This window comes from Artibeus jamaicensis, unplaced genomic scaffold (genome assembly GCF_021234435.1).
Source record: "Artibeus jamaicensis isolate MK-2021 breed Jamaican fruit bat unplaced genomic scaffold, CSHL_Jam_final contig_456, whole genome shotgun sequence".
Taxonomy (NCBI): domain Eukaryota; kingdom Metazoa; phylum Chordata; class Mammalia; order Chiroptera; family Phyllostomidae; genus Artibeus; species Artibeus jamaicensis.
Window position 1 is genome coordinate 7,856,241 of NW_026521839.1, and position 22,922 is coordinate 7,879,162.

At 45.9% G+C, this 22,922-nt stretch overlaps 1 protein-coding gene across 6 annotated transcripts in view; it reads left to right on the forward strand.

Annotated features, from left to right (window-relative positions):
- KLHL3 (kelch like family member 3) overlaps positions 1 to 22,922 on the forward strand; it is a 121,723-nt gene that overhangs the window by 39,639 nt on the left and 59,162 nt on the right. For all 6 annotated transcript variants that reach the window (XM_037163489.2, XM_037163490.2, XM_037163494.2 and 3 more), the window contains 2 exons: positions 9,625 to 9,746; positions 18,444 to 18,606. In XM_037163489.2, coding sequence (XP_037019384.2) covers positions 9,625 to 9,746; positions 18,444 to 18,606 — 285 coding nt within the window. The remainder of the gene's footprint in view (positions 1 to 9,624; positions 9,747 to 18,443; positions 18,607 to 22,922) is intronic.

Genomic DNA, 22,922 nt, shown 5'->3' on the forward strand with positions numbered 1-22,922 from the left:
AATCCTCAGTGCCCACTATCAGGCTTCGTATTTATGGCACAGTCAATAAGTAGAGGTCGAAAGAGTGAACGTAGGCTTGCTAAGAACGGGTGAGTGCGGGCACAGTTGTGCTTCCATAGGCCCTAACCTTTTTCTTAATCCACTACACAGCCTCCGCTGGGCAAGAGTAGTTCCTGCTGGGCCGGACTTGACACTTGGGTTTTCCGAGTGCCTCACATGTGTGTCCCCCTTGGCTCATCATGTGGAGGAGTGGTGTCTCTGCTCAGTGGACCAAGTGACTCTTTCCTCACTTTGAACCCTGGGCTAGAAATTTCACAGTGGAACCTGTAAAACCAGATAATTTAACCACCTGGAAATTTGGAGCCACATTCTCTTTGAAACCCTAGTAGTAATGTTTTAATTTTTCTCCTCTCCTTCATTCATCTCTTTTTAAAAATATAATTCATTTTGTCTGCAATAAGTATTTAGCCAAAATTTCAATGAATATCTGTCAGACATTATTCTTGTGTGTGTTGTTCGGAAAGTCCAGTGCTGTGATAAGAATCTGTTTGGAATTGCAATATATTTAGTGTTGGCTCCACTTTCGGCTAATGAACTTGCCTCTCAGGTAGTGGAAGTGCCTAAGCAAAATGAAAATGACATTAGAAATGGAATAGAAAGTTGCTTTTCAGGCAGATCTTGAATTGTAGTAATTGAAGGGAGGAGAGAATCGAGAGAAGAAAGCAATTTAATGTGATGCCCAGCTGAAGCCGTCTGTTGATTCTGGTTACCATCCATCTGCCCACTAACTCATTAATCATGTATGTTCACTATGGAAAAAAAATGAGGAAATGTGGGCAAGTGAAAATATTAAAAATTACATGCAGTGTAACATCTAGATAACATTATGATTTATGTTCTTTGAGATTTAGATACCAATGTATAGATACCAATTATATAATATTGAGTTCATTTTACATATATACAGTTGAATATCCTCTTTTGAGGTATATACTTAAAAAAATTGCTGTTCGTCTTCCTGAAGTGTTCTCCCTCCCTGCCTGTTTGCCTGCCTAATTCCTATTCACCTTTCATTACCACTTATGCATCATTTACTCAGGAAGGCCTTCAACAATCCCCTTGGATTAGGTTAAATCCCTTTGCTATTTACTCTCATGGTACCCTATGTTTCTCTTCGGTATTACTGCTTATCGCATTATTTCCTCAATATCTGACTTCCCAGGTCAGTCATAAGCTTTATGAGGGTAAGAACTGTACTTTTCTAATTTGATGCTTTGTTCCCACTGTCTAGCATGGTCTTCCATTGTGTAGATGCTCAATGAAAATTTGCTTAATTGAGTTTAACAGTATATTGTAACTATCTTTTCATGTCATTTAAATCACATCTGCAGCATCTCCAAGCGTCCCTAATGGCTTCTTAAGATTCCATCATATGTATCCTAATTGAAAATGCATTTCCTTATCGATTGGAAATTAATAGGCATGTTATTCCTATGAATCTTTACTTACATTACTGATTATTTCCTTAGAATAGATTCCTAGAATGGGAAATATTTGGTTCAAGGGTGTGTACATTTTGAAGACTCGGAGACACGTGCCACAACTGCACTGCCCTCGGACGGTCGTATCAGCTCATGCTCCATCAGCAGTAGACGAGATTTGTGTATTTTTTGAGGCCCCTTGGCTTTGCTTGGGAAGCAGACAACATTGCTTGAACCTTGGTAAACAGGTAACATTGCAAAATTGTGTTCTGATGATCAAGTTCAGCTTTAAACTGCATACAATTAGTAATGGAAAGGCCGCTGACTCATCATGCAAGGCCTGTTTCTGTCGGCGTGTTTAAGGCCAAAAAGAAAACGAGATGCAGGCGACTCTCTTGTAGCTTGACCGGTGCTGTCATCATTTTTCACTCAGGCTTTAAAGGGGTTTTATTCTTTTGTCCTCTGAGTTTATATTGCCCAAATGTCCTGTGGTATCCAAATACCAGCTGTACTCTTGACCATGGCCTGCTCACAATAATTTGGAATAAATGTGAAACGGTGGTCTGAGTGCCCACAGCAGAGTGTCTAAAGGCAGGCAGCCTGTGGGAAGACCCGGGGCCGGCAGTCTCCCTAAGGGTCCTGCACACCTTCAGCTTGGTGCCATCGCAGAGGCCAGCGGTGCTGCGATCTGCCCACCTTTTTCTCGTGAGTGTGGAAGATTCCCCCCACCCATCTCTCCCATCTAAGACCTCTCTCCCAGGGGTGCTAATTTTCCCGAAATAGCCTAGTCAGTTTCTCCTTTTGTCATGCCCTTTACTGGGGGTCTCCCACAGTGTTCGTACTCCATATTGGTCCCTACATTTTGTGTAAGTAGTTTAAGAACAACCCCGTTTTACGGTGTTAAAGGAAGTGAGTTTAAGGAATATGTGGGCTCAGGGTCTTATGCCCATCAACACGCTGCAAGGGGTTTGGGCTCCCGTTCCAAAGGAAGCCCCTGCAGTGAGCTGTCCCGTCCTCCTGGTTCTGTATGCAGGAGCTGGTTATAGATGGTTTTTGTTTTTTTAAAGAAGAATTGCTGTCCAGTTTTTATAAGATGTAGGCTGATGTTTAGCTCTGGTGTCTTTAAACATGTAGTGAGTAGAAATAGGGAGGAGAGTCAGGAACGTGCCGGGATCAGAGGCGAGGGGCAGTGCATTTGAGTGAACTTGAACTATCCACAAGGCACAGCAGTGGAGGCCCGGCTCTCTTACTCGCTTTCCAGGTATGCGCTCCTTTCACAGAACTTTGTTTCCACCCCTTCTTCATGCCAGACTCTGCCAGGCCCTGACCCTTGTTTGTGTTCTCTCTGTTTGCGTGTTGTACTGGTGCCTTTGAAGATCTTCACGGTAACATGCTGCTCAGTAAGACTTAACTCAAGATGTTGGGGCCCGGAGGCAGGGAGTACTAGGGAACTGAATTTTCCGTGGATAAAGGAGGCCAGAGGGGAGGGTGTGGAGTAGGAGTAGTGAAAGGGGTCTGGTTTCTGAGAGTTTGCCTTCAGGAGTCAGGGGTTGGGTAGAATAGTTCAGAAAAAAAAGATTGGAAGCTTCCAAGGCTGCTCGGGATTAAGGAAGAATGGCCTTATCTTCCACATAACTTGCCTTTAGCTCTGTGCTGAAGTTTAAAGTTAGTTAGCTCTGGGCTGAAGTTTACAATGACATAGGGTTTCTTTTTCCTGTCCCTAAAAAGTCAAAGCAGAGTCAGCCATTCTTTTCTAGCTTAAGAGACCCAGATTTGAGGATGAGGGGTATAGTACTCTTGCCTAAAAATATGTTGCTCTTGGTGCAGAAATGATGAGTATTTTTAAAGAATTGATTTCAGGCTCTGGCTGGTGTAGCTCAGTGGGTTGAGTGCGGGCCTGTGAACCAAAGAATCGCAGTTTGATTCCCAGTCAGGGCACATGCCTGGGTTGCAGGCCAGTTCTCAGCAGGGGGCCCACGAGAGGCAGCCGTACATTGATATTTCTCTTCTTCTCTCCTTCCCTTCCCCTCTAAAGATAAATAAATAAAATCTTTAAAAGAAAGAATTGATTTCACCCCAGCCCCCTTCATTAAGGTATTGACAGTTTGACCAAGATGGTCCGGGGTAGACATTTTGGACTTAAGAGTGTAGCTCAGCCTTAAAATTTAGTTCATTATTGGAGAAAAGCATTGGTAATGAATGGTTTATGAACGGTCATAGAAAAGTTGTTGATGTGGAGGCCTCTTTGCTAATGATTAAAAACAGGGTGTTAATGCCACCTTGTACTGGGAGGTGGTGTAGTGTCTAGAAAGTCCTTGGATAAGGCCGTGGAGCCGTAATGACCTGGGTTCAGCACCTAATACCTTTGTGGGGAATTCAGTTAACCTCTGCAATCTGTTTTTCTTATCTGCCAGGCTAGAATAATAACCATAACCAGGGAACAAATATAGGAAATGGGAATAAGGCACGCAATACAGAATAGGTACGTAAAGCGTACTTGTTATTCGTTGAGCACATTGTAGTTTACAAAGCTCCTGTGTCGGTGAGGGATGGCCCTGGCATCAGCCATCCTGATGGTGGGTGGGGCTGATGTGAAACCTATGTGTGGCCACACAGGTATTTTCTTCCAGACGTGGCCCCCGTGTGCCACTAGCTGAGCGGAAAGGTCTTTCCAAGTGGAGAAAGCGTGAGGTTAGGGGAGGCAGGGAGATGGGGTGATACCTGTCTCTGCAGTTCTGCTGGATCCTGCTGTCCTAATTCCCACTATCATCATCTCCTTTGCTTTTCACACAGCCTTTGGGTAAAGGCCGGGCAGGAATGTCCTTACTTCCCGGGAGACAGAGGCCAGCCTTTTGCAGTTAAATGGCCCAGACCACCCCCTTTCAGGAGAGTTGGCTGGGATTCAGGGAGGAGGCAGGGTGTTCCTTTTTCTCATGTGAGGTTAATGTGTGACATGGGTCTCTGCTCTAGCCAGATGAGTTGGCAACCAGACATTAGGATTTAGACAGATAAGAATTAGGTGAAAGAAGTTTAATAACCATTTTTAACACTCATGAAGGATCATTTTACAGAAGATAAGGAGCTTCTGTTTTCTTTCTCCCCAGACCATGAAACTAAATTGCAGCAGTAAGGATTCAAGTTACGAACAGAGAAGAATTCTGTAACATAAGGACTTTTGAATACACTTTTTCCTTCCCTTTGACGTACTTTGTAGAGGTGGTTGATGGTTTAGCACTGGTTCTTCAGAGACCTGTCAGAGCCACTCCAGTATTCCTTTCTCATTTCTGAGGCTTCTTTTTGCTGAATAGTAAGAGTGGGGTTTATACTGGTGACTGGGAAGAAGAGCCAGTGATTTTCTAGACTTCCCGAGTCTCCTGTGATGGTGCAAGGTTTTCCCTCTGCTTCTTGAGCTGCATCTCCTCCCTCCTGCTTCCCTTTGACCGCCTTCCACCTGAGAAGAGCTCAGCTGTCACCTGGTGTGCTTGCCAGAATCAAGAACTGTGACTTGTGTGCATTGCTTGCTTTCCTGGGCTCTTTCTGGTTCTTGGAGACTTCTAGGTGTAAGGTCCTACGGCAGAGCATAAGGAATTAAATATGTTCAAGAAAATACCTTAGTTTACCACCATCATCTTCCACTCGATTTACTGCAGCTGCCTTCTAATTGGTCAACCTGCCATCTATTTTGTTCCCTCATCCTCAACCCATTCTCTGTACTGTAGCTGCAGCGACCTGTTTCCAAAGTAGAAATCTGATGTATCCCTCACCTGCTTAAAACCTGCCAGAGGCACCCCATTTCCCTCAGGATGAAGCCTAAACTCCTTAGCATGACCCACAAGGCCCTCAAGTGCTCCAGACCCTGCTTATGTTTCCAGCCTCATTTCCTCCCTTTCTCGCAATGCTTTTGCTAAACTCAGCTTCTAATGGTCCCTGGACGAGTCATGTTCTTTCTTAACTCCAAATCTTTACATACACTATTCTCTCTGCCTGGAATTTTCTCCCCTCACATTTACCCCTCTTCTGAGTAATAATGATTCCTTCTCCAGATCTCATTCTAGATCAGTGGATCTTAACCATCAGGAATCAACCTGACTTGAACAATGGACCCTCTCTGCAAAAACAAATGTGTGCTCCTGTGTGCTCACATTCTGCATACAGTCCAGAGTGCAGGAATCCTTGTTTAAGAACTTGTAGTGCTGAGCCCCCTTTACTAGCATTTAACACGTTTTCTCATTGTTGGTTTACTCCTCTCTCTCTCTTTCTTAATCTGAGCTCTGTGAGGGCAGGGCTTTGACTTGTTCACCATTGTGTCCTCTGAACCCAGCATATACTTGGCACATGGGGTCTGTTTGATATATGTTTATTGAATGAATGAGTGAATCAACAAATATCTGCCTTTGAGTGGCTCTTGTTCTGTTTGAAGGAATAGACATGGATGTTAACAGATGACAAGCAGAAGATGGAAGGGACTAAAAAGATGTGCATCCAACAGACATTTTCTGAAAGTTCTGAGTCTACGGTGGCTGAGCTGGGCCTCTGGGGGAAAACCAGCCAGGTTGCCTTTATTCTAGTCTACAAAGACACATGTCTGCCTGTCTCTTCTCCCGAAACCAGCAGCCATTGTGGGATGAGCCTGGCTCTAGCAGGCATTCGTGCTATATAGAGAGCACGGGTTGACCTTGAAAATGGAAGTACTTAACAGGGCTCGTGTTCTGTTTTCTAGAAATATTTTGTTAAAGTCGTAGAGGTGAGTGAAGAAGCAAGAATGACCAAACCTTTGATGGTTTCTGTTCCACAGAAATTACTGGAGTCCTTGGAATTATGAGATGTCAAGAGAAAGCCTCTACTCTTCCTTTGTTTCCTCGTTCCAACAAATATTTTTAAAGTGCTTGTTATATGTTACACACTTTGTTAGGTGTTGAGGGTATCTTGAAAAAATAAGCTGACAAGATCCCATTCCTCTTGGTCCATGCTGGCTAGTGTTAAGTACCTCAGAATTTGCTCTCTGCAGAATTTGAACCCAGGGCTTGTTTGGGATACTTTCATCAAGGTCACTAGTTAGGGTCAGGTTTGAATTATAGAGGGTTTGTTAGAAATGATGTGAGGTCTAGAGTGAGGCCAAGGTTCAGGTCCCAGCCTCTGACCTGGGATACCTCCTGTGCAAATACCTCTTGAAATGCCAATGCCGTAATTTGTAAAATGGAGGTAATATCATATGTCGCCTGAGGTTGTTATAAAGGTTAAATGAATTAACATGTATGAACCCTTAGCTGAGGGCCTGGCGCATAGTAGCAACTATTATTACCACTTGTAGGGGCTGTTTAAGCTGAAGTTTTGGTTTGGTGCAGTAATTGCCGTTGGTCCATTAGAGATAAAGTTGAATATGATAAGTGTGTGACTTACACAGGTCTCCAATTTTCCTAAGGGAGCTCTTAGAAAATAGTATTGTCTTTAAGACCCTAGTTTTTCTTTCACCTGTTTTCCCCTTGCTTATTTTATTTTATTTTTTTAAAGATTTTATTTATTTATCTTTAGAGGGAAAGGGAAGGAGAGAGGGAGAGAAACATCAATGTATGGTTGCCTTTTGTGCGTCCCCTGCTGGGAATCGGACTGCAGGGAACTGGCCTGCAACCCAGGAATGTGCCCTGACCAGGAATCGAACCTCGATTGTCTGGTTTGCAGGCCCGTGCTCAATCCACTGAGCTACACCAGCCAGGGCTCTCCCCTTGCTTATTGATGTTTTAAGTACTTAATGCAGAAAATAAGTAACTTCAGAATCATGGTAAAGAAGCAGAAAATAAGTCTCATAAGTCCCATCATCTAGAAAACTAGGTCTTAACATATTCTGGACATTTGAGGCTGATAGAAATCATTTGTCATCCCCCCAGAAAATTCAGACTTTTGTTCGTATATATAAATATTTTCATACAATTGCAGGAATTTCCACTTGTTTACCCAAAGTTACAAGACCTTCACCTGACTCCCAATTGCAGATTTCAGACAGAAAATAATCAGGCCAGGTTCTGATTTCTCGCTCACAGGCGGGCTGCTGAGTCCCTTGGTTCTCGCAGTCAGGCTGCTCTGTTTTTGTTTTTGTTTTTCTAATGCCCAAGTTCTTAAACTAAGGATTAGTTATCTTCAGTGATATTTTGCAACATAATCACCAGCCGACTCTAATTTCCTCCTGGGCATGTTTTTGTTTGCATGTCTTGGAGTAAAATCAAGAAAGATTGTGAGAACCTAGCTTATGGGTGGAGGAGAAATCCATCATCTTTTCCGGCTTCCTCTTTGCTTGTTCGTCCTGCTTCAGGGCTCTGGGTGCTGAGGCCTTTGGACTGGCTTCTACGGGCAGTCTGAGGGAAGAGAGAACAAAGTGTAGGGTCTCTGGTCTACCTGATCTGGCAGTGAAGCTAGCAGGCAGGGTTTGGAACGTCCCCCCTTCCCCTTGCTGCAGTCATTCATGTCCAGAACTCTGTTGGGGCAGGAACTGTGGACTGGTGGAGGAATCATGTGCTGTCCATGTGGCTTGGAGGTAGGCGTCTGCAGCCCACATGCTGGACTGCACTTATTTTCTTGGCTCCAGTGCACAAATTCCACAGAGAGAAAACAACCTCCCAGGCTCTCTTTTTGAGCTGACATGAGGGCTTCTGAGTCCCTGTTTCGTACAGTCAGGTTGCCTTTATTCCAGCCTATGAAGACACATGCCTACCTGTCTTTTCCTCCTGAAACCAGCAGCCGTTGTTGCATGAGCCTGGCTCTAGCAGGTGTCCGTGCTGTACAGCGAGGGCAGGCTGAAGTGAGCAGCCTCAGGCCTGTGAGAACGTGCTGCCGCCGCCGCCGCCTAGCCCACAGGCCCGCGTCCTCTCTTTCTAATCCAACTGTTCTCCTCGACTCTGATCCAGCTTCCACCGTGCATTCCAAATGTCACTCCAAAACACCCATTTGTTGATGTCATTCCCCTCTGTGAAACTCTCCAGTGATACTCTTCTTAGTGTCAAGTCCAAACTCATTTGCAGGGCTTACAGCGTTCTGTAAGTCCTGGCCCCTATCTGCCTCTTCAGCTGCCTTCCTCGCTGTTACCCTAGGTACCAGCCATGCCAACCTTTTGCTGTTGCCAGAATTTATCTCATTGGCAATTTCCTCTCTTTACGCTTATGGTTGATGCATCCAGCTCTTTTCTTACCTTGCTGCCTGCGGAGCACTCTGTTCTCTAATGCCTAGCTCAGAAGTGACCTACTAGGGTGTCTTCCCGGATTCCCCAGGCAGGACTCCTTGCTCTGTCTTCTGCATCCTTGGGATTTAGTCCTCTGTCTTGGTTACAGGTGTGGGGTCAGAATCATTGGTTTCAATCCTGGCCTGACTTGCCCTTTCCTGGATTTGCCTCAGATTCTTCATTTGTAAAGTGGGGGTAATGTTAGTAACCTCATAGGTTGTTCTGAAGATTTAAAAAGGCAACACTTTAAAGTGCCTGAGACAGTGTTTGGCCATAGTCAGCTAAATGTTACTTTTTATTGTTGTTGTTATCATAGTTACTTTGCATATGCCTCTACTAGTTCTTACCACCTCTGTTTATTAATATTTTTATAAATCTGCCAGACTAGACCGTGTGCTCTTTGAGGACAGGGGCATATTTTTTTCTCTTTTTTGGGCCTTCTGTGTAGAGGTTTACAGTAAATGTTGGTTGAATGAGTTATTGCACACAGATTTGCCTTCACAATGGAAATGGGCAACAGATAGAGTGGGGATTCTTAATATCAGGTTTGTGGTTGATCACAGACCCAACGCTGATGTGTCCTGATGTGTCGTCAGCTGAATGCCAGAATGAATTCCTTCTGGTGACTTCCAGAGTGGGGTCAGTGCTTTTATGTTATTTAGACAAAGCAGGAGGCCATGTGAAAGTTAAGCATTCTCTAGGTCAGGGGTGTCAAACTCATTTTCACCAGGGGCCACATCAACCTCAGGGTTGCCTTCAAAGGGCTAAGTGTAATTTTAGGACTGTAACAGCTCCTTAAGAGTTAAGTGAGAGCTCGGCAGTACTGCCAGGTAGAAACAAGGTGCTGGGCCGGATTCGGCCCGTGGGCTTTATGTTGCCACCTGTGCTCTAGGTGCCACGTTCATGTCCATTTTGTTTTGTTTTGAATTGTAGGTGACATGTCTGAGAGTAAAGCCAAGAAGATTGAAATCAAGGATGTGGATGGGAGGACACTGAGTAAACTGATCGACTACATCTATACGGCTGAAATTGAGGTGACCGAAGAGAACGTCCAGGTAAACGCAGACGCAGCTAGTAGCTCAGCGCTCCGCGCACTCAGGGCCCACCGTTTTACAGCGTCCTTCTATTTAGCCCTCCCAAGAACGAGTTGGTCGCTGGAGAGGAAACTAAGCTTCCAAAGGGGTTAGGTGATTTGGCCTGGGTCGCAAGGTCAGTAGGTGGGGGGACGACCTTCAGACTCATGCCCGCCTGACCGCGCATCAGCCACGCTGTTCACCAGTACGCCACAAGACCTCAGAATGAGCTTGGACCCCAGAGCGGAATCCAAGAAAGAGGGCGGGCCCCGCCCAAACCTTTGGTGAAGGAAGAACTGAAAGCCGGGATGACTCTGCTTCTCCCCAGTCATCATCTCATCTCAAGGATTTTGAGTTTGGGATTGTAAGGATTATTTGGATTGTGAAAAATGTTTTCCTGTTTCAATACTAGTCAACTGAATGCATCTGGGCACAGGGAGGTGCCAAGCGCCAGGCCCAAATCTCAGCAGGGGTGCGTAGCTGTGAAGTGATCGTCTTGTGCTTTTTCTTCTTTTCACTGCCCTGCCCTCATCCTCCGTCATCCGGGGCCTTGGAAAGTGGAGTCAGTGACGATGCTGCTTCACCCAAAGGCTCACGTCTGCACTGTGTGGGTGTGAGGCGCAGCAGCAGGCCTCAGGCCGGGAGGCGGTTGGAGGTGTGGCCCCGTCTGTAGCCCTTCAAATCACCAGGCTGCACAGAGACACAGGATACACTGTTCCTTGTCATTGAGGATCTTACTCTTCATTTAAAGTGCTGGCAATTTCATGTGATATAAAGGTTTTTAGTTTTTTGTTTGTTTTTTAAAGTACAATTCCACCTTATTTATTGTGAGGCAGATGCCAAAATACCTACTACCCTACCCAGACATACCTCCTTTTCCAGGACTGAGGTATTTGAGAGGCTGAATTGGTGAACATTTATTCATTCAGTTCAGGCCAAATGTTTGAGTGCCTGTTACACGCCATAGGCTTTGTTGGACAGTGTGCCTGTAACAGTGAGCAGTGGTCACTCCCTTCCCTGCTTTCATGCAGTTTGCGGTCTAGGGGTGAAGACAAATGCTCATCAAATAAGCTCACATGTAGTGTTCATGCCGGAATTGTGGTGAAATCTTTTGAAGGCAAAGAACATGGCAAACAATGAGAGAGGATGTAAAGGGGTCTCGGAAGGGCTGTTTCAGAAGCTAAGATGTAACCTGAGGCCTGGAAATAAGGGGGAGGTAGTTTGGTGGTAAAGGGTACTCATAAGTGGGGGAGGGGTCAAGGTGCAGACAAGCGGAGGGGTGAGGCACACTGTATTTGGGCCTGCAGAGCCCGCCCCACGATAGAGCTGGCCCTTGTGTCTGGGCGCTGGGCACACTCTTGCACTGTACAGTGATCTGGCCTAATGCTCCCCCACCTCATTAAAACGAGGTGTATTTTATACACAGCAAAATGCACAGCTATTCCATTTTGTTTCTGGTCTTACCGTTCAGGATGGAGTGGGCGATGTGATGGTTACATCCAAGGTCTAGCAGCAGAATTTAAACGGCTGAATGGCTTTTGATTAGTACGTGCAAATAATTTAGTATAAAATGAGTATATGACAAATATCTAAAATTTTTTAAAATGGATGGTGGTCATATCAAATTATCATATTTAAACTTATTTAGGTACTTGATATAAATATTGGGATTTACAAAATGCACAAAATTACATTCTTTGCAACTCTAGTGAGAAATGCTAGTTAGATGTCAACCTAAAAATGTTCAAGGGGTAAATAATTTTTGAAACCCTTACATTAGGGTATATTAGTAACTAATTAATCATATAGCATGGTAGGCAGAAGAAGGGCCCCCAAAGATGTCCATGTCTGAACCCCCAGAATCTGTTAGGTTAAATGTCAAAGAGAATTTAATGTTGCAGATAGAATTAGTGGTGCTAGTCAGCGGGACATGCTGTGGGGAGACCACCTTGGATTATCTAGGTGGGCCCAATGTAATAGCAAGGGCTCTTTAAGTGGGACAGAGAGGCGGCATAAGAAGAACTAGAGAGATGTGATCAGATAAGAACTCAACTACATGCTTCTGGCTTTGAAGATGGGGGAGGGCACAGACCAAGGAGGGTGGGGGCCTCTAGAAGCTTGAAAAGCAAGAAAGCATTCTCCTTTAGAGCTTTCAGAAGGAGCAACCCTGCTGACACCTTGATTTAGCCTGGTGAGGACCTTTTGGGACTTCTGCCTTAAGAAACCTTTAAGAAAATAAATTTGTATTGTTTTAAACCACCAATAAAACAAGATAAAAAGCAAACCCAAGTAACAATACCTGCAGGGGAGGTTATAGAATTGTTATGATTGAAACCAACTTTTTCCCTCCCTTTTCATGATGTATTTATTTAATAACGTTTTTTGGTGAAGTACAAAATTTTTACAAACTAGCAATTAGAGCTGTTTCACTCTGCATCCATTTCACTTGGCTAGGCATTTATGTTTGCAGCTTTGGTCTAGCCCAGTAGTGGTCTCTGTAACACCAGTTATCTTAAGGGAGGTAGCAGCAGACAGACTAATTAGAGGACTTTGGGGGAAATGACTTCACCCTTACTTTTAAAAAAACTGCTTTGTAGGGATGGGAGCCCAGGGCGGGAGTGAAGATGTGCAGGTTCAGAGGACATACAGGACTGGAGGTGAGGCGGGCATTGAGAATGAGTGGAGAACTGGGTCTGAGTCTCGGCTTCACCGCGCATTGCCAGTGTACTCGTACTCTAGCCCTTTCCCACCGCAGGGTATTGGTTTCCCATCTGTGAAGTGGGGGCACGAGACTTTGTGACCTCTGGCTGGAGAAGACTCCCAGCCAGCTCCTGGTTTGTTTTTTCTTCCTTCTATGAGAGCCTCTCCGATATCCACACTGACATCCTGCCTTAAGGATCAGTTTTCTCATCTGTAAAACAGGAATCAAAATAGCACCCATATTACTGGGTGGTCATGAGTTAAACCATCTGCCTTCAAATCATGACTCTGCCATTTTCTAGCTGTGCCTCAGTGTTTTCATCTGCAATCTGTGCATAATAGGAGCACTCAAGCACATAGGATTGGTGTGAGAATTAAATGAGTTACTTTAGGTAGGGCACTTAGAAGAGTGCTACCCTGTGCCAGCAGACTATATGGGCCCAGAGAGCACTGGAGCATAGAAACCCTTTCACCGAGGAGCACATGGTCTGAAGCTGGGGACAGATGGCTCAGCATGGTGCCCAATAGTGTTGTGGGGGACAGTGTGGAGGTACCCAGGAAGCAGGAGTGGTCATCACCACCCGGATGAGGGTGGCCAGAGCAAGCCTCGGTGAAGAAGTGTTGTTTGAGCCAGATCTAGAAGGAAGACCGAGGGGTCAGGCCTGCCTCCTCTGCCCACCTCTGTCCTCACTGGTGTGTGTGCCCCCTGATGGACGTGCGTTGGGTGGGAGGGGCCGGCGTGGGCAGAGGCTCCACTAGGAAGCACAGTGTGGAACCTGCAGGGAACTGTGCACTGTTCCGAATCGAGGTGTACTATTTTCTTTTTTTCCTCACTTTAAATTGTGGTTTGCTCAGGGGTGACCTTGGGGAAAAACAAACAAAAAAGGCTTCTTCTTCTCACTGTTATGTATGTTCTGAGGCAGTTGCTCACAAGTTGTCTATGGCATCAGTATTTGAAGGTGTGGTTCCCCGAGAAGGTGAGCATGGTGGCACTGGGCTCTCCTGAAAGCCTTCGGAACAAGAGGCAGAGGTTTGGGGTGGGGTTAAACGGCCGGGAGGCTATGCCCTTAACCTCCTCCTGCCACACAGACCTTGGAGACACTGTGTTGACCTTCTGTGGTGGAGGTAACAATTGTCATAACTGACACATTAATACTTACTGCAAGCCAAGTATGTGTCGATCACTTCGCATGCATTATTTCATTTAATTCTCATAACCATCAAGGGAACAGCCATCTGTGACCCTTCTTTTACAGTTGGAGAAACTGACGTGCAAAGGCGTTCAGCGGGTGGCACCCACAGTCACGTGGGGAGTAAGGGGTAGAGCTGGGATTTCAATCCAGCTCTCTCCAGCTCACTGTATTCTATCGATGTGGTGAACGTGGGTTTCTTGTTGAATGAATGATCAGAATCTTGACTTCGGCTGATAATTAGTAATAACAAAAACCAATGTAACTGAGCACTCCCTATGAACCGAGCACTATGTTAACTGCTTTAAATGAATGATCTTATTTGATTGTTATAACAAGTCTTTAAGGCAGTACCATTATTATCTTCATTTTACTGTTGAGGCAGAGACACAAAGAGGTTAAGTAATTGCTTTTAGTCAAATTACTGGTACATGGAGAAGTCAAAATCCAAATAAGACTTTCCATCACAGTGTTATTTTGCTAGCTCTCTTGTTCACCTATACACATCTCCCCTTTTCTTCCCCTAACTCATGCTCCCTCTTGCCCCTCCCCTTCTCTCTTCTTTTTCTCGACAGATTATTGCTTTAACAGTGTCTGTGCCAGGTCTCATGCCTGGCGCCGGCAGAGACAGACCCACGGTGTCCTGGGGCCAAGGCCTTGGGCAGCCCTGTTCCTGCGCCGCCGGGCCTCTGGCTGGGGCCCTCCCTTGGTGCATGGCCCTGCCTCCCTGAAATTCCAGGATTAGGTGCTTTTTGAGGCAGGGCATTTCCTTTTGTTTTTGCTAAAGGAAATAAACTCTGTGACGGGATATCCTCTGCTGTGTTTTCATATTATCCGAGGAAGGGAAAAAACAAAACAGGGCCTGCAAGTGAAAAATGGAGGTGAGGCCATTCGTAAGCTGGAGGGGAGCCTGTAACCTCTCTGCCGAGGGTCAGTTCCAGGGCCTGTTTTCCCAGAACAGTAATACCGAGGTGGAGGGAGGCAAGCTAAAAGCTTTGACTTAGGATCATCTTCCACCCCTGCCGTGGTTCCAGTCAAGCGCCTCTTCTCTGGTCTCATCCTCCTCTATCCAGGGACCTGGGCTGCCCTAATGATTCCATCAGTCTCGCTGCAAGGCTGAGAGTTACCCAACCTTAGCCTTTTGTTCGAAATCTTGCTACTGCTGCCGCTTGAGGCCATATAAGAGAAGAGGGCGTCCTCTGAACTCTGGTTGATGTGGGAGACGGAGGTGAGGACAGCCCCTTAGGGACCTACACTCTCTTTTCTTTCACAGCCTCTGGGGATTTGTGCTTGTGCTCATGTGTAGCCCCCAGAACCCCGCTGGACTGGGGCCCAGTTTATCCCTGAGAGTCAGAGTTTAAGCAGTGGTAGATCTCCCAGCCTCCAAACCTTCCCCCTCAGCATTCTGATTTCCTTTACTTTCCTTCACGCCTTCCTGTATGAAGCAAATAGTGGGAAGAAAAGGGCCTTTGACTCATAGCTAGCTAATCGCAGTGTAAGATCAAAGAGAGGGAAGGAGCAATTAGAGAAACCACCAGCCCCATTTATTTTAGGAAGTCAGCTTGGGAATGCTTTTGGGCAGGAGAGGACCCAAACAGGATGGGGGGGCAGGTGGTATGGAAAGGTGGAAAATCTTATAATTTTTGCCTACTAAGTGGGTTTTGTGAACAGTAGGGAAGTGGGAAGCTATGTGGGTAGCTCTATCCAGGGAGGTTTTAAAAACTGAACATTTTAACCTAAGGAATGTGTTCAGGAAATGTTTATTATTTTATTTCATTGGCTGGTTGTCATGAGCTAGGGAATTTAAGCATCAAATTGTGCTGCTGTCCTTTTGGTGCAGGAGAGGGCAAGGGCGAAAGGGTGTGTGCCCCTGGCATGATCTCATCTTGGTTTGGCTGGGAATACACCCTGGGTTGGACTGGCCTCTCAGAAATCCTCGTCCATTGGGTTGAAGGGCTGCCGTCCCATTCCTGCCTCTGGGCACGCCTGACCCTTTTGGGGCTTGCCACACCACTGAGGAGGGTGCGTGCTGGACAACATTTGATTACTCCTCTCCACCAGGGCTGCTTAGGGTCCCTGGTTGGAAGTTCCTTCTCTCTAGGGTGAAAAACTGACCCTGGGACGTAGGACTTTAGTGCTAAACCTGACAAAGTCTCAGCAAACCTGGATGGTTGGCCAACCTGTGTGGCCCTAACTATAGGGTCTGTAGCTACTGCTGGCAGCGGGGTGGCTTGGAGGTCATTCGGGAGTTTGGAACAGAGCTTTCTGTTCCCAGTATGTATTCAGCAAGAATTGTTAATAGTTCTCCCCGTAACTCGAAGGCAGAGACTAATCTGGTCCTGGAATCTGTTTGGCTGAGCAAGCTCACAGCTTAATTGAGTTTCCCAGTTTATGACTGTTGAGTGGGGACAGTGGCTGCCTGGTGAGAGTGGAGCTTAAGTGGTCAGATTTGCAGCCCGGCTGTGTTCACTTATGATCTAAAGCTCAGGGGCAGGTGATTTTTAAAAATCTTTCTCCTTTTCTGGAATGAATCAGAGTTTGTGTCTTTGGAAAATACCAAGGACACAATGCTAATTTACCGTTGTCCTGCTGGAGACACAGGAGGGTGGAAGAGAGAGGGTGAAGGAAGGGAAGAGGAGCAAGCAGGTTTTGCAGAATTTGGCCACCATGAAAGAGAAGTTTAATAGGCTTGTAGTTAGAGGAGCTTTTCTTACTGAGAGCAAGCATTTAACTTGGGAGTAGGCCCACTGGGAGTGGAGGCTCTGGTTGCTTCTGCATGTGGGCAGGGTGAGAAAGGCTGCCCCCTGGTCCCAGTGTTAGCATTGAAAGTCTTGTGTCCTTAGAAACCCCTTACTCCTCAGCAAACCTGGACAACTGGTTATCCCAGTGAAGGGATAAGGCCCAAGAATGGGCAGCGTGGCAGAGTTTTTGGCCTGAGCAGGTGCTGGTGAGGTGAGCCAGAGTTGATGCTCAGAACTGTTTCGGAAGATGGTCAGGGTCCAGAATTTAAATTACTGGGAAAAAAACTTGTAGTGCCCCGAGTCAAGAAAATAAATGCATCTGTAGCCTTGTCCGCCTGGGCATGCCCTCGTGGATGGGGACAGCTGGCGTCGGCCTGGCCCAGACACTCTGAGAGCCAGGGGAGCAGCCCAGAGCAAGGCCCAGGGCACGGCAGTTGTTTGGGGGTGAAATGGATGCTGTGGACCCTGCACTAAACAGCCTCAGACCAAACTATTTATTTATTTTTTTCTAAATTTCTGTTTTGAAGGTCGTGCTCACACTTTTTGCCTGCTCCACAGGGTAGGGGTAAGGGGAGGCGGAGCTGGGGTCAGGTCGGACTCCGGCCGCCTCTCCCCGGCAGTGCAGGAGAGGCCTAGGGAATCTGACAGGGTTGGCGGCCTGAGCACCCCTCTGGCCTGTGGGGGCCAGTCCTCCCTGGCTTTTAGGAAAAACACATGCAAACACACCTGAGCAGGACATTCTTCTGTCTTCTGGAAAATAATGTAAATACTCATGTGTCCTGTGACCTTTTAAAAGGAAACTCAGCTCTCCTTTCTCTGGGATTGCACTTAAATACGTTCTCTTTATCTGTTGGATGGGAGAGTGAAGAGTGTTTACCCAAGTCCTAGAGGACTTGTTCCAGTAGATTATAAGGTCCATTAGAGGAGGGGTCTGGTTTGTCGTGCTTACCATTGAATCTGAGGGTCTAGGTTAGTGCTTGGCCCAGAAACATTCGGTAATGAAGTGGTGAACCAGCTAGGGAACAGTTCAGTGAGAACTTTTCTGTGCGAAGACAGTATGCCAATGGCCGTAGGGCAGTGATTCTCAAACTTGGCTGTGCATTAAAAGTACCTAGGGAGCTTTAGAAACATCTCACCGTCCAGGCCACACCCCATTCCTCTTCAGTGAGAAACTTTGTGGGTGAGACCCAGGCATCGGTATTTTAAAAATTCTCTAGGTGATTTTAATGTGTAGCCAAGTAGAAGAATCAATCTATTTTGGTCTGTTTGGGATGCCGTAATAAAATACCACAGATTGGGTGGTTTAAACTACAGACATTTACTGTGTCACCGTTTTGGAAGTTGGAAGTCCAAGATCAAGTTTCCAGCTGGTTCAGTTTCCGGTGAGACCCTTTTCTTGGCCTGCAGAAGATCTTCTTGTGTCCTCACATTATAGAGGGAGGGAGGGGGGAAGAGACAGAGAATGAGAGAGAGAGAGAATGAACAGTGGTATCTCTTCTTTTTGTAAGTCACCTTGGGACCCCACTCTTACGACCTCATTAACCATTGTTACTTCTTCACAGGCCCTGTCTCCAAATATTGTCACACTGGGTGTTTGGACTTCAACATACAAATTTTGGGGGGTAGGGCACAAACATTCAATTCATAAGGGCGCTGATAAAGTACAGTTCATGAACTAGCAGCTGCAACTTCACCTGGGTGTTGGTTAGAAATGCAGGCTCTCAGGTCCCACCCTAGACCTATTGAATCGAAATCAGCATATTGTAATAACAGAGTCCCCAGGGAATTCATATAGACATTGGTGATCAGGAAGCACTGCTGTGGGCTCTAGGGAAACAGCTCATAGGCTGGTGCTTAAGAGTTCATGAGGTGGAGAGTAGTGGGAAATAAGCCTTGGGCCAGATCAGGAGGTTCGGATTGACTTGGGCAGGCAGTGGAGAGCTTGCAGGGACCTTGAGCATGGGAGTGGTGTGATTAGAACAGTGCTTCAGGGAGATGAGGCTCTGTTAGAGGGATCCAGTGTCTCAGAATGTCACCTTCTCCTTCAGGTGCTGCTGCCAGCAGCCAGCTTGCTGCAGCTCATGGATGTTCGGCAGAACTGCTGTGACTTCCTTCAGTCTCAGTTGCATCCCACCAATTGCCTGGGCATTCGCGCATTTGCAGATGTGCACACCTGCACTGACCTTCTGCAGCAGGCCAACGCTTACGCAGGTAATGGGGAGCTGGGCTGCCGCACCTCCTCCAAGCATAGGGATTTCATAACCTGTTCTGCTGCGGGCTCCTCAAAGATTGTGAGACAGGCACTCTGCTGTTAAGCAGTTACATCTTAGGGAGCTAAGACACAGGTGGAAAGATGGTTAGCAATAGAAGAGTTCAACTCATTGCTAAGTATAATATGATTAATTATCACATGGATGATACAGACATTAATTTCCATGAGTGAAAAGGAAGGAGATCTGAGAAAACTTCATGGGGGAAGAGTAATTTGACCTAGTTTTGAAATAAATTTCTATTTTGATCAAAGTGTTCTTTAAACAGGACTTTAACCATCAAATACTACTGCATTTAACCATCAAATACCACGTGGCTTATAATGATGAGCGGGAGTCCCCTGCTCTGCTTTTCCACACCAAGTCGTGCTCTCTGGAGCCACTCACTGAACTCTAAAATAATTAAAATGCAGGCTCTGATTCAGCTAAAATCCATTTCATCTATTTATCTTCATTTATCCAAATATTGGTGATATGTTTACACCACTATTTTTGGAATAATTAGTTTTAGATATTATCTGTTGACTTTTCACAGAAGAATAAGACTGAACTTTTATATTTTATAGACTTCCCCCTCATACATACATCCTTCCCCTCTCTTTAGTTCTCTAATATTATTTCTACAACTGAGCTGTTCTATAATATAATTGTAGTTTTTAAATCTGAAAACTTTTGTTTTAAATCAGAAAGTCAGTAGTAATTGCCTTTTTCTTTTGCATAGTGAATTACTACCACTAATTTTCGTTAGGTAGAATTGAACAGTCCTTCTCAATACGTCAGAGAATCTGTTAGTTTTGTTTTATTTTTCTTAGAGACATTCTCCCTGTTAGAACTTGTCATGCTGTTATTTTAAGATCCTGTTATTTTACGAGGGCTTTGGGAAGGAGTAGAGATGAACACGAATGTTCGGTCCACCATACTTAGGTGGAAAGAGGTCTTCACTGATATTTATTTCAACTTGAAGACGAAGATCATGCATGGCCCACAAAATGGGCCTGGTCATTTTAATTGATAGGTTCAGTTGTGGACACCTCCTTCCCTTGCAAGAAATCATCTCGCTCTTCCCCTGCCTAAGCAAACACCATCTGTATTCTGTCCGTGTCTCCTGTAGCGCCCATATCTGGAAACTAGCTGAGGGCCTGCTGGCCGCCCACCTGCCGGCTCCCTGTGCTGCGTTAGCCCTTGGCCCACAAGGCAGCAGTCACTTACTGTGTTTCTGGACGTCCTTTTGTTCTCCAATCAAGCCTCTGCCCCCAAGAACCTACGTAGACTCTCATTTCTCCCCACAGTCTCTTTCTGTGACACAAGTGGGGCCAGTTGTTAAGATGATCTTGCTGATGATGATTTTTGTGAAGGGCATTCCACAGCTGCCCAGTTCTGAATTCTGCGGCCTGCTCTGTCTCTGAACCTTGACTCTGCTGTTGCTCCTGTGCCCTCCATTCTCTGCACATTCCCTACCACTTTTCTGCTTTTTCTCAGGGAGTCTTTTTCTCTCTCTAGAGAGGACTCTCCAGCCAAGTCTTTGAAGAGGGCACTTTCTTGAAGGATGTGCTCAGGCTTTGCGTTAGCAGCAGCCAAGAACTTGGCTAAAACCCAGGTCAGCACATGAACATCTGCTGGTGCAGTGACAGAGGAAGAGTGCTCAGATGCCAGGGATTCTCTGGCTCCCTTCCTTGGGTCCCTCCCCAGCCCTCTCCTTGTACACGGTGTGTGCGCATGGATGTGTGTACACACAGCACACGTCCCATCCTATTGTAGTTGGCTGACATGATCATCTGAGGCTTGGGAATGTGCTGAACCCCCACCTTTAACAGAGGCTCCCAGGTGCTTCCGGCCTGGTTTTTCCCCACTTTCCACATCTGTGTTTTCTCTCTTTTTCCCTTTCATGGCCTGATGGGGAGACCCACCCACGGAACAGTGAGGAGAATGCGCTTGGAGCACATCAGTGTGGTGGTGCTCCCTGGTCCTGATGCTGTTGCGTGATCAGGATCTGCCAGCACTGTGGGTGTGTGCACACACATGTGTGTCTGTGGAAATAATGGTGAATTGTTCTTAGCCAGTATTTACTGAGCCCTCACTTTGGGTCATGCCCTGTGCTAAACATTTTATGTATGTCATGTCATTTAATGCATGCAGCAGCCAAGGAAACTAAGGTACAGAGAGGTGAAGTAATTTGTTGGTGTCACACAGCTGGTAAAGACAGAGGCGGGATTCCAGCCCAGACAGTGCTGACTCCAGAGACAGTGATCGTCACTGTAGGCAGCCCTGTGAATCGGTAATCGAAGAGTGCTGGTGGCTAGAGTTGGCACTTGCCATGGGAAGTGTGAGCCTGGAGGCCTGTGCCACCTAGTCAGATGCTAACAACCAGACAGGGTAGACAGACGACCAGCTGTCCCTGCTAGACACAGGCTGTTTAGTCATCTCAGCGTGGGGAAGTGAGGTGTGGGCGTCTTCTCGTCTCTGCATGCGTGGGCCTTTCTTTTTTCCCTGGCTTGGTCAGTGCGACTTCAGGCTGAGAGCCTCTTCCCTGTCGTACAGGCCTCTGTGGAGCCTGTGATCATCTCCTGGTCGCAGCTTTCTTTGCAGCCTGCAGCAGAGAAATCATAGGAATACAGAGGTTGATAGGCCATGATGAAAAGACATTAGAAGAAGCAGTGTGAAGGTAAACTGTACAGTGTTTAGAGAAGGAGGTATAAAATGATTATCTTTGCTCCTTCCCCCAGTGGGTTTATATCCGCCCACCGATGTGGGCCTGCTTTGTTTTTGGTCTTGCACTTCCTGACTTGAGTGGAATCTAGCACTTTCTGCCATCACTGCCTCTTGAGCCAGAGCTGCTGCCTCGTCCCACTTGTAAATGTGGTGGTGTAGGCACCCACTAGGGGCACATTAAAGAGGCAGTGTCGGCTCCTGTAGTCACAGGCTTCTCTGGCCCCATGACTCACATTAGGGTGTGTTTTAAACCAACCAAGTGTGAGGAGACCCTCCAGATCACAACTAGGAGTCAGCCAACACTGGAGCTGAGTGACCGCTAGGCCTGTCTTCTCCTCTTTATGGTGAGGGTAGTACATCCTGCCCTGTTTTGGGGATGGTTTGGGGATCAGGCAGCACAGGGAGGAGAGCCTCCTGCAGAGTAGGCCCCACTCAAGGCTGTGCTCTAGAGCCTCCCTGCCAGGCTCCTGTCCACAGTAAGAGAGCCTCCAGTCTGGGTCTTGGTAGGGAGATGTTGCTCCTTGGGTTACCACTGCTGTGCTGTGGACAGCATGCACTTTTGGGGAGGAGATCATTTCCAGAGTTTATGATTTTGCTTTCTCTGTGTCCAGATGCACAGGCAGGTATACCCTGCTCTCCTATCTTGCCTAGTCTCTGGCTACCTGGACTCTGTCTTCACTTGTTCATGGCCCCCAGCTTTGCCTTTGAATTCTGTTTTGTTTTCCTTCTCTAGGACAAACTTGCGTTTGCTGTAATAATTATGGTTGCTATTGTTAGTGCTATCTTAATACAAAATCACCTGTAATTATTACAGAAAAAGCAGACAGGCAGAAAAAGCAGGCAAAGCAACACAATCCTACCCAGAGAAAACCACGGGCAGCACCTTGGTGAATAGTTTTCCCATTATTTTTCATTGCATGTTTTCCAGCTTAAACATATTAGTAGTATATTCTGATGATCCTGCCATGTTAGCAGATGCATTGCTATACTGTTCTTTTAAAACTTTAGAGAATGTATTCAACTTAAACCCATGATACAAAACGTCAAACAGTACATAAAGGTATAAATGCCAAGTCAATCTTCTCTTAGGCTTTCTTTCTGAGGGAACAGGGGAACTATCTAGTGTGTCCTTTATGAGGTATATAATGTATATAATGTATAATGTTCTTTAACTTAGCCAAATAGAAACATTCTGTAATCATTGTACTTTTTCTTGACTTAAAACAAAATTTTGGAGTTCTTTCCAGACCCTGTGTATGCCTATATACTATTCTTTTTATCTGTTGTATCATATGGATGAACTATAATTTATTTAACCCCAGCCCTTGATTAATGGGCATTACTGTTACCTGTTTTTCCTTTTATATAAAGTGTTGAGGAAGAATCTCTCTACATAATATTCTGAAGTGCACTTGTTAGTATGTAAGTAACAGTAAGATTGCCCCCATAGGATACCATTTTAGTAGCATAAAGTAGCTCAAAGAGAGTATGCATTAAAAAAAAAATTATTGGTAGATATTGCCAAGTTGTTTTCCAAAAAATGTAACC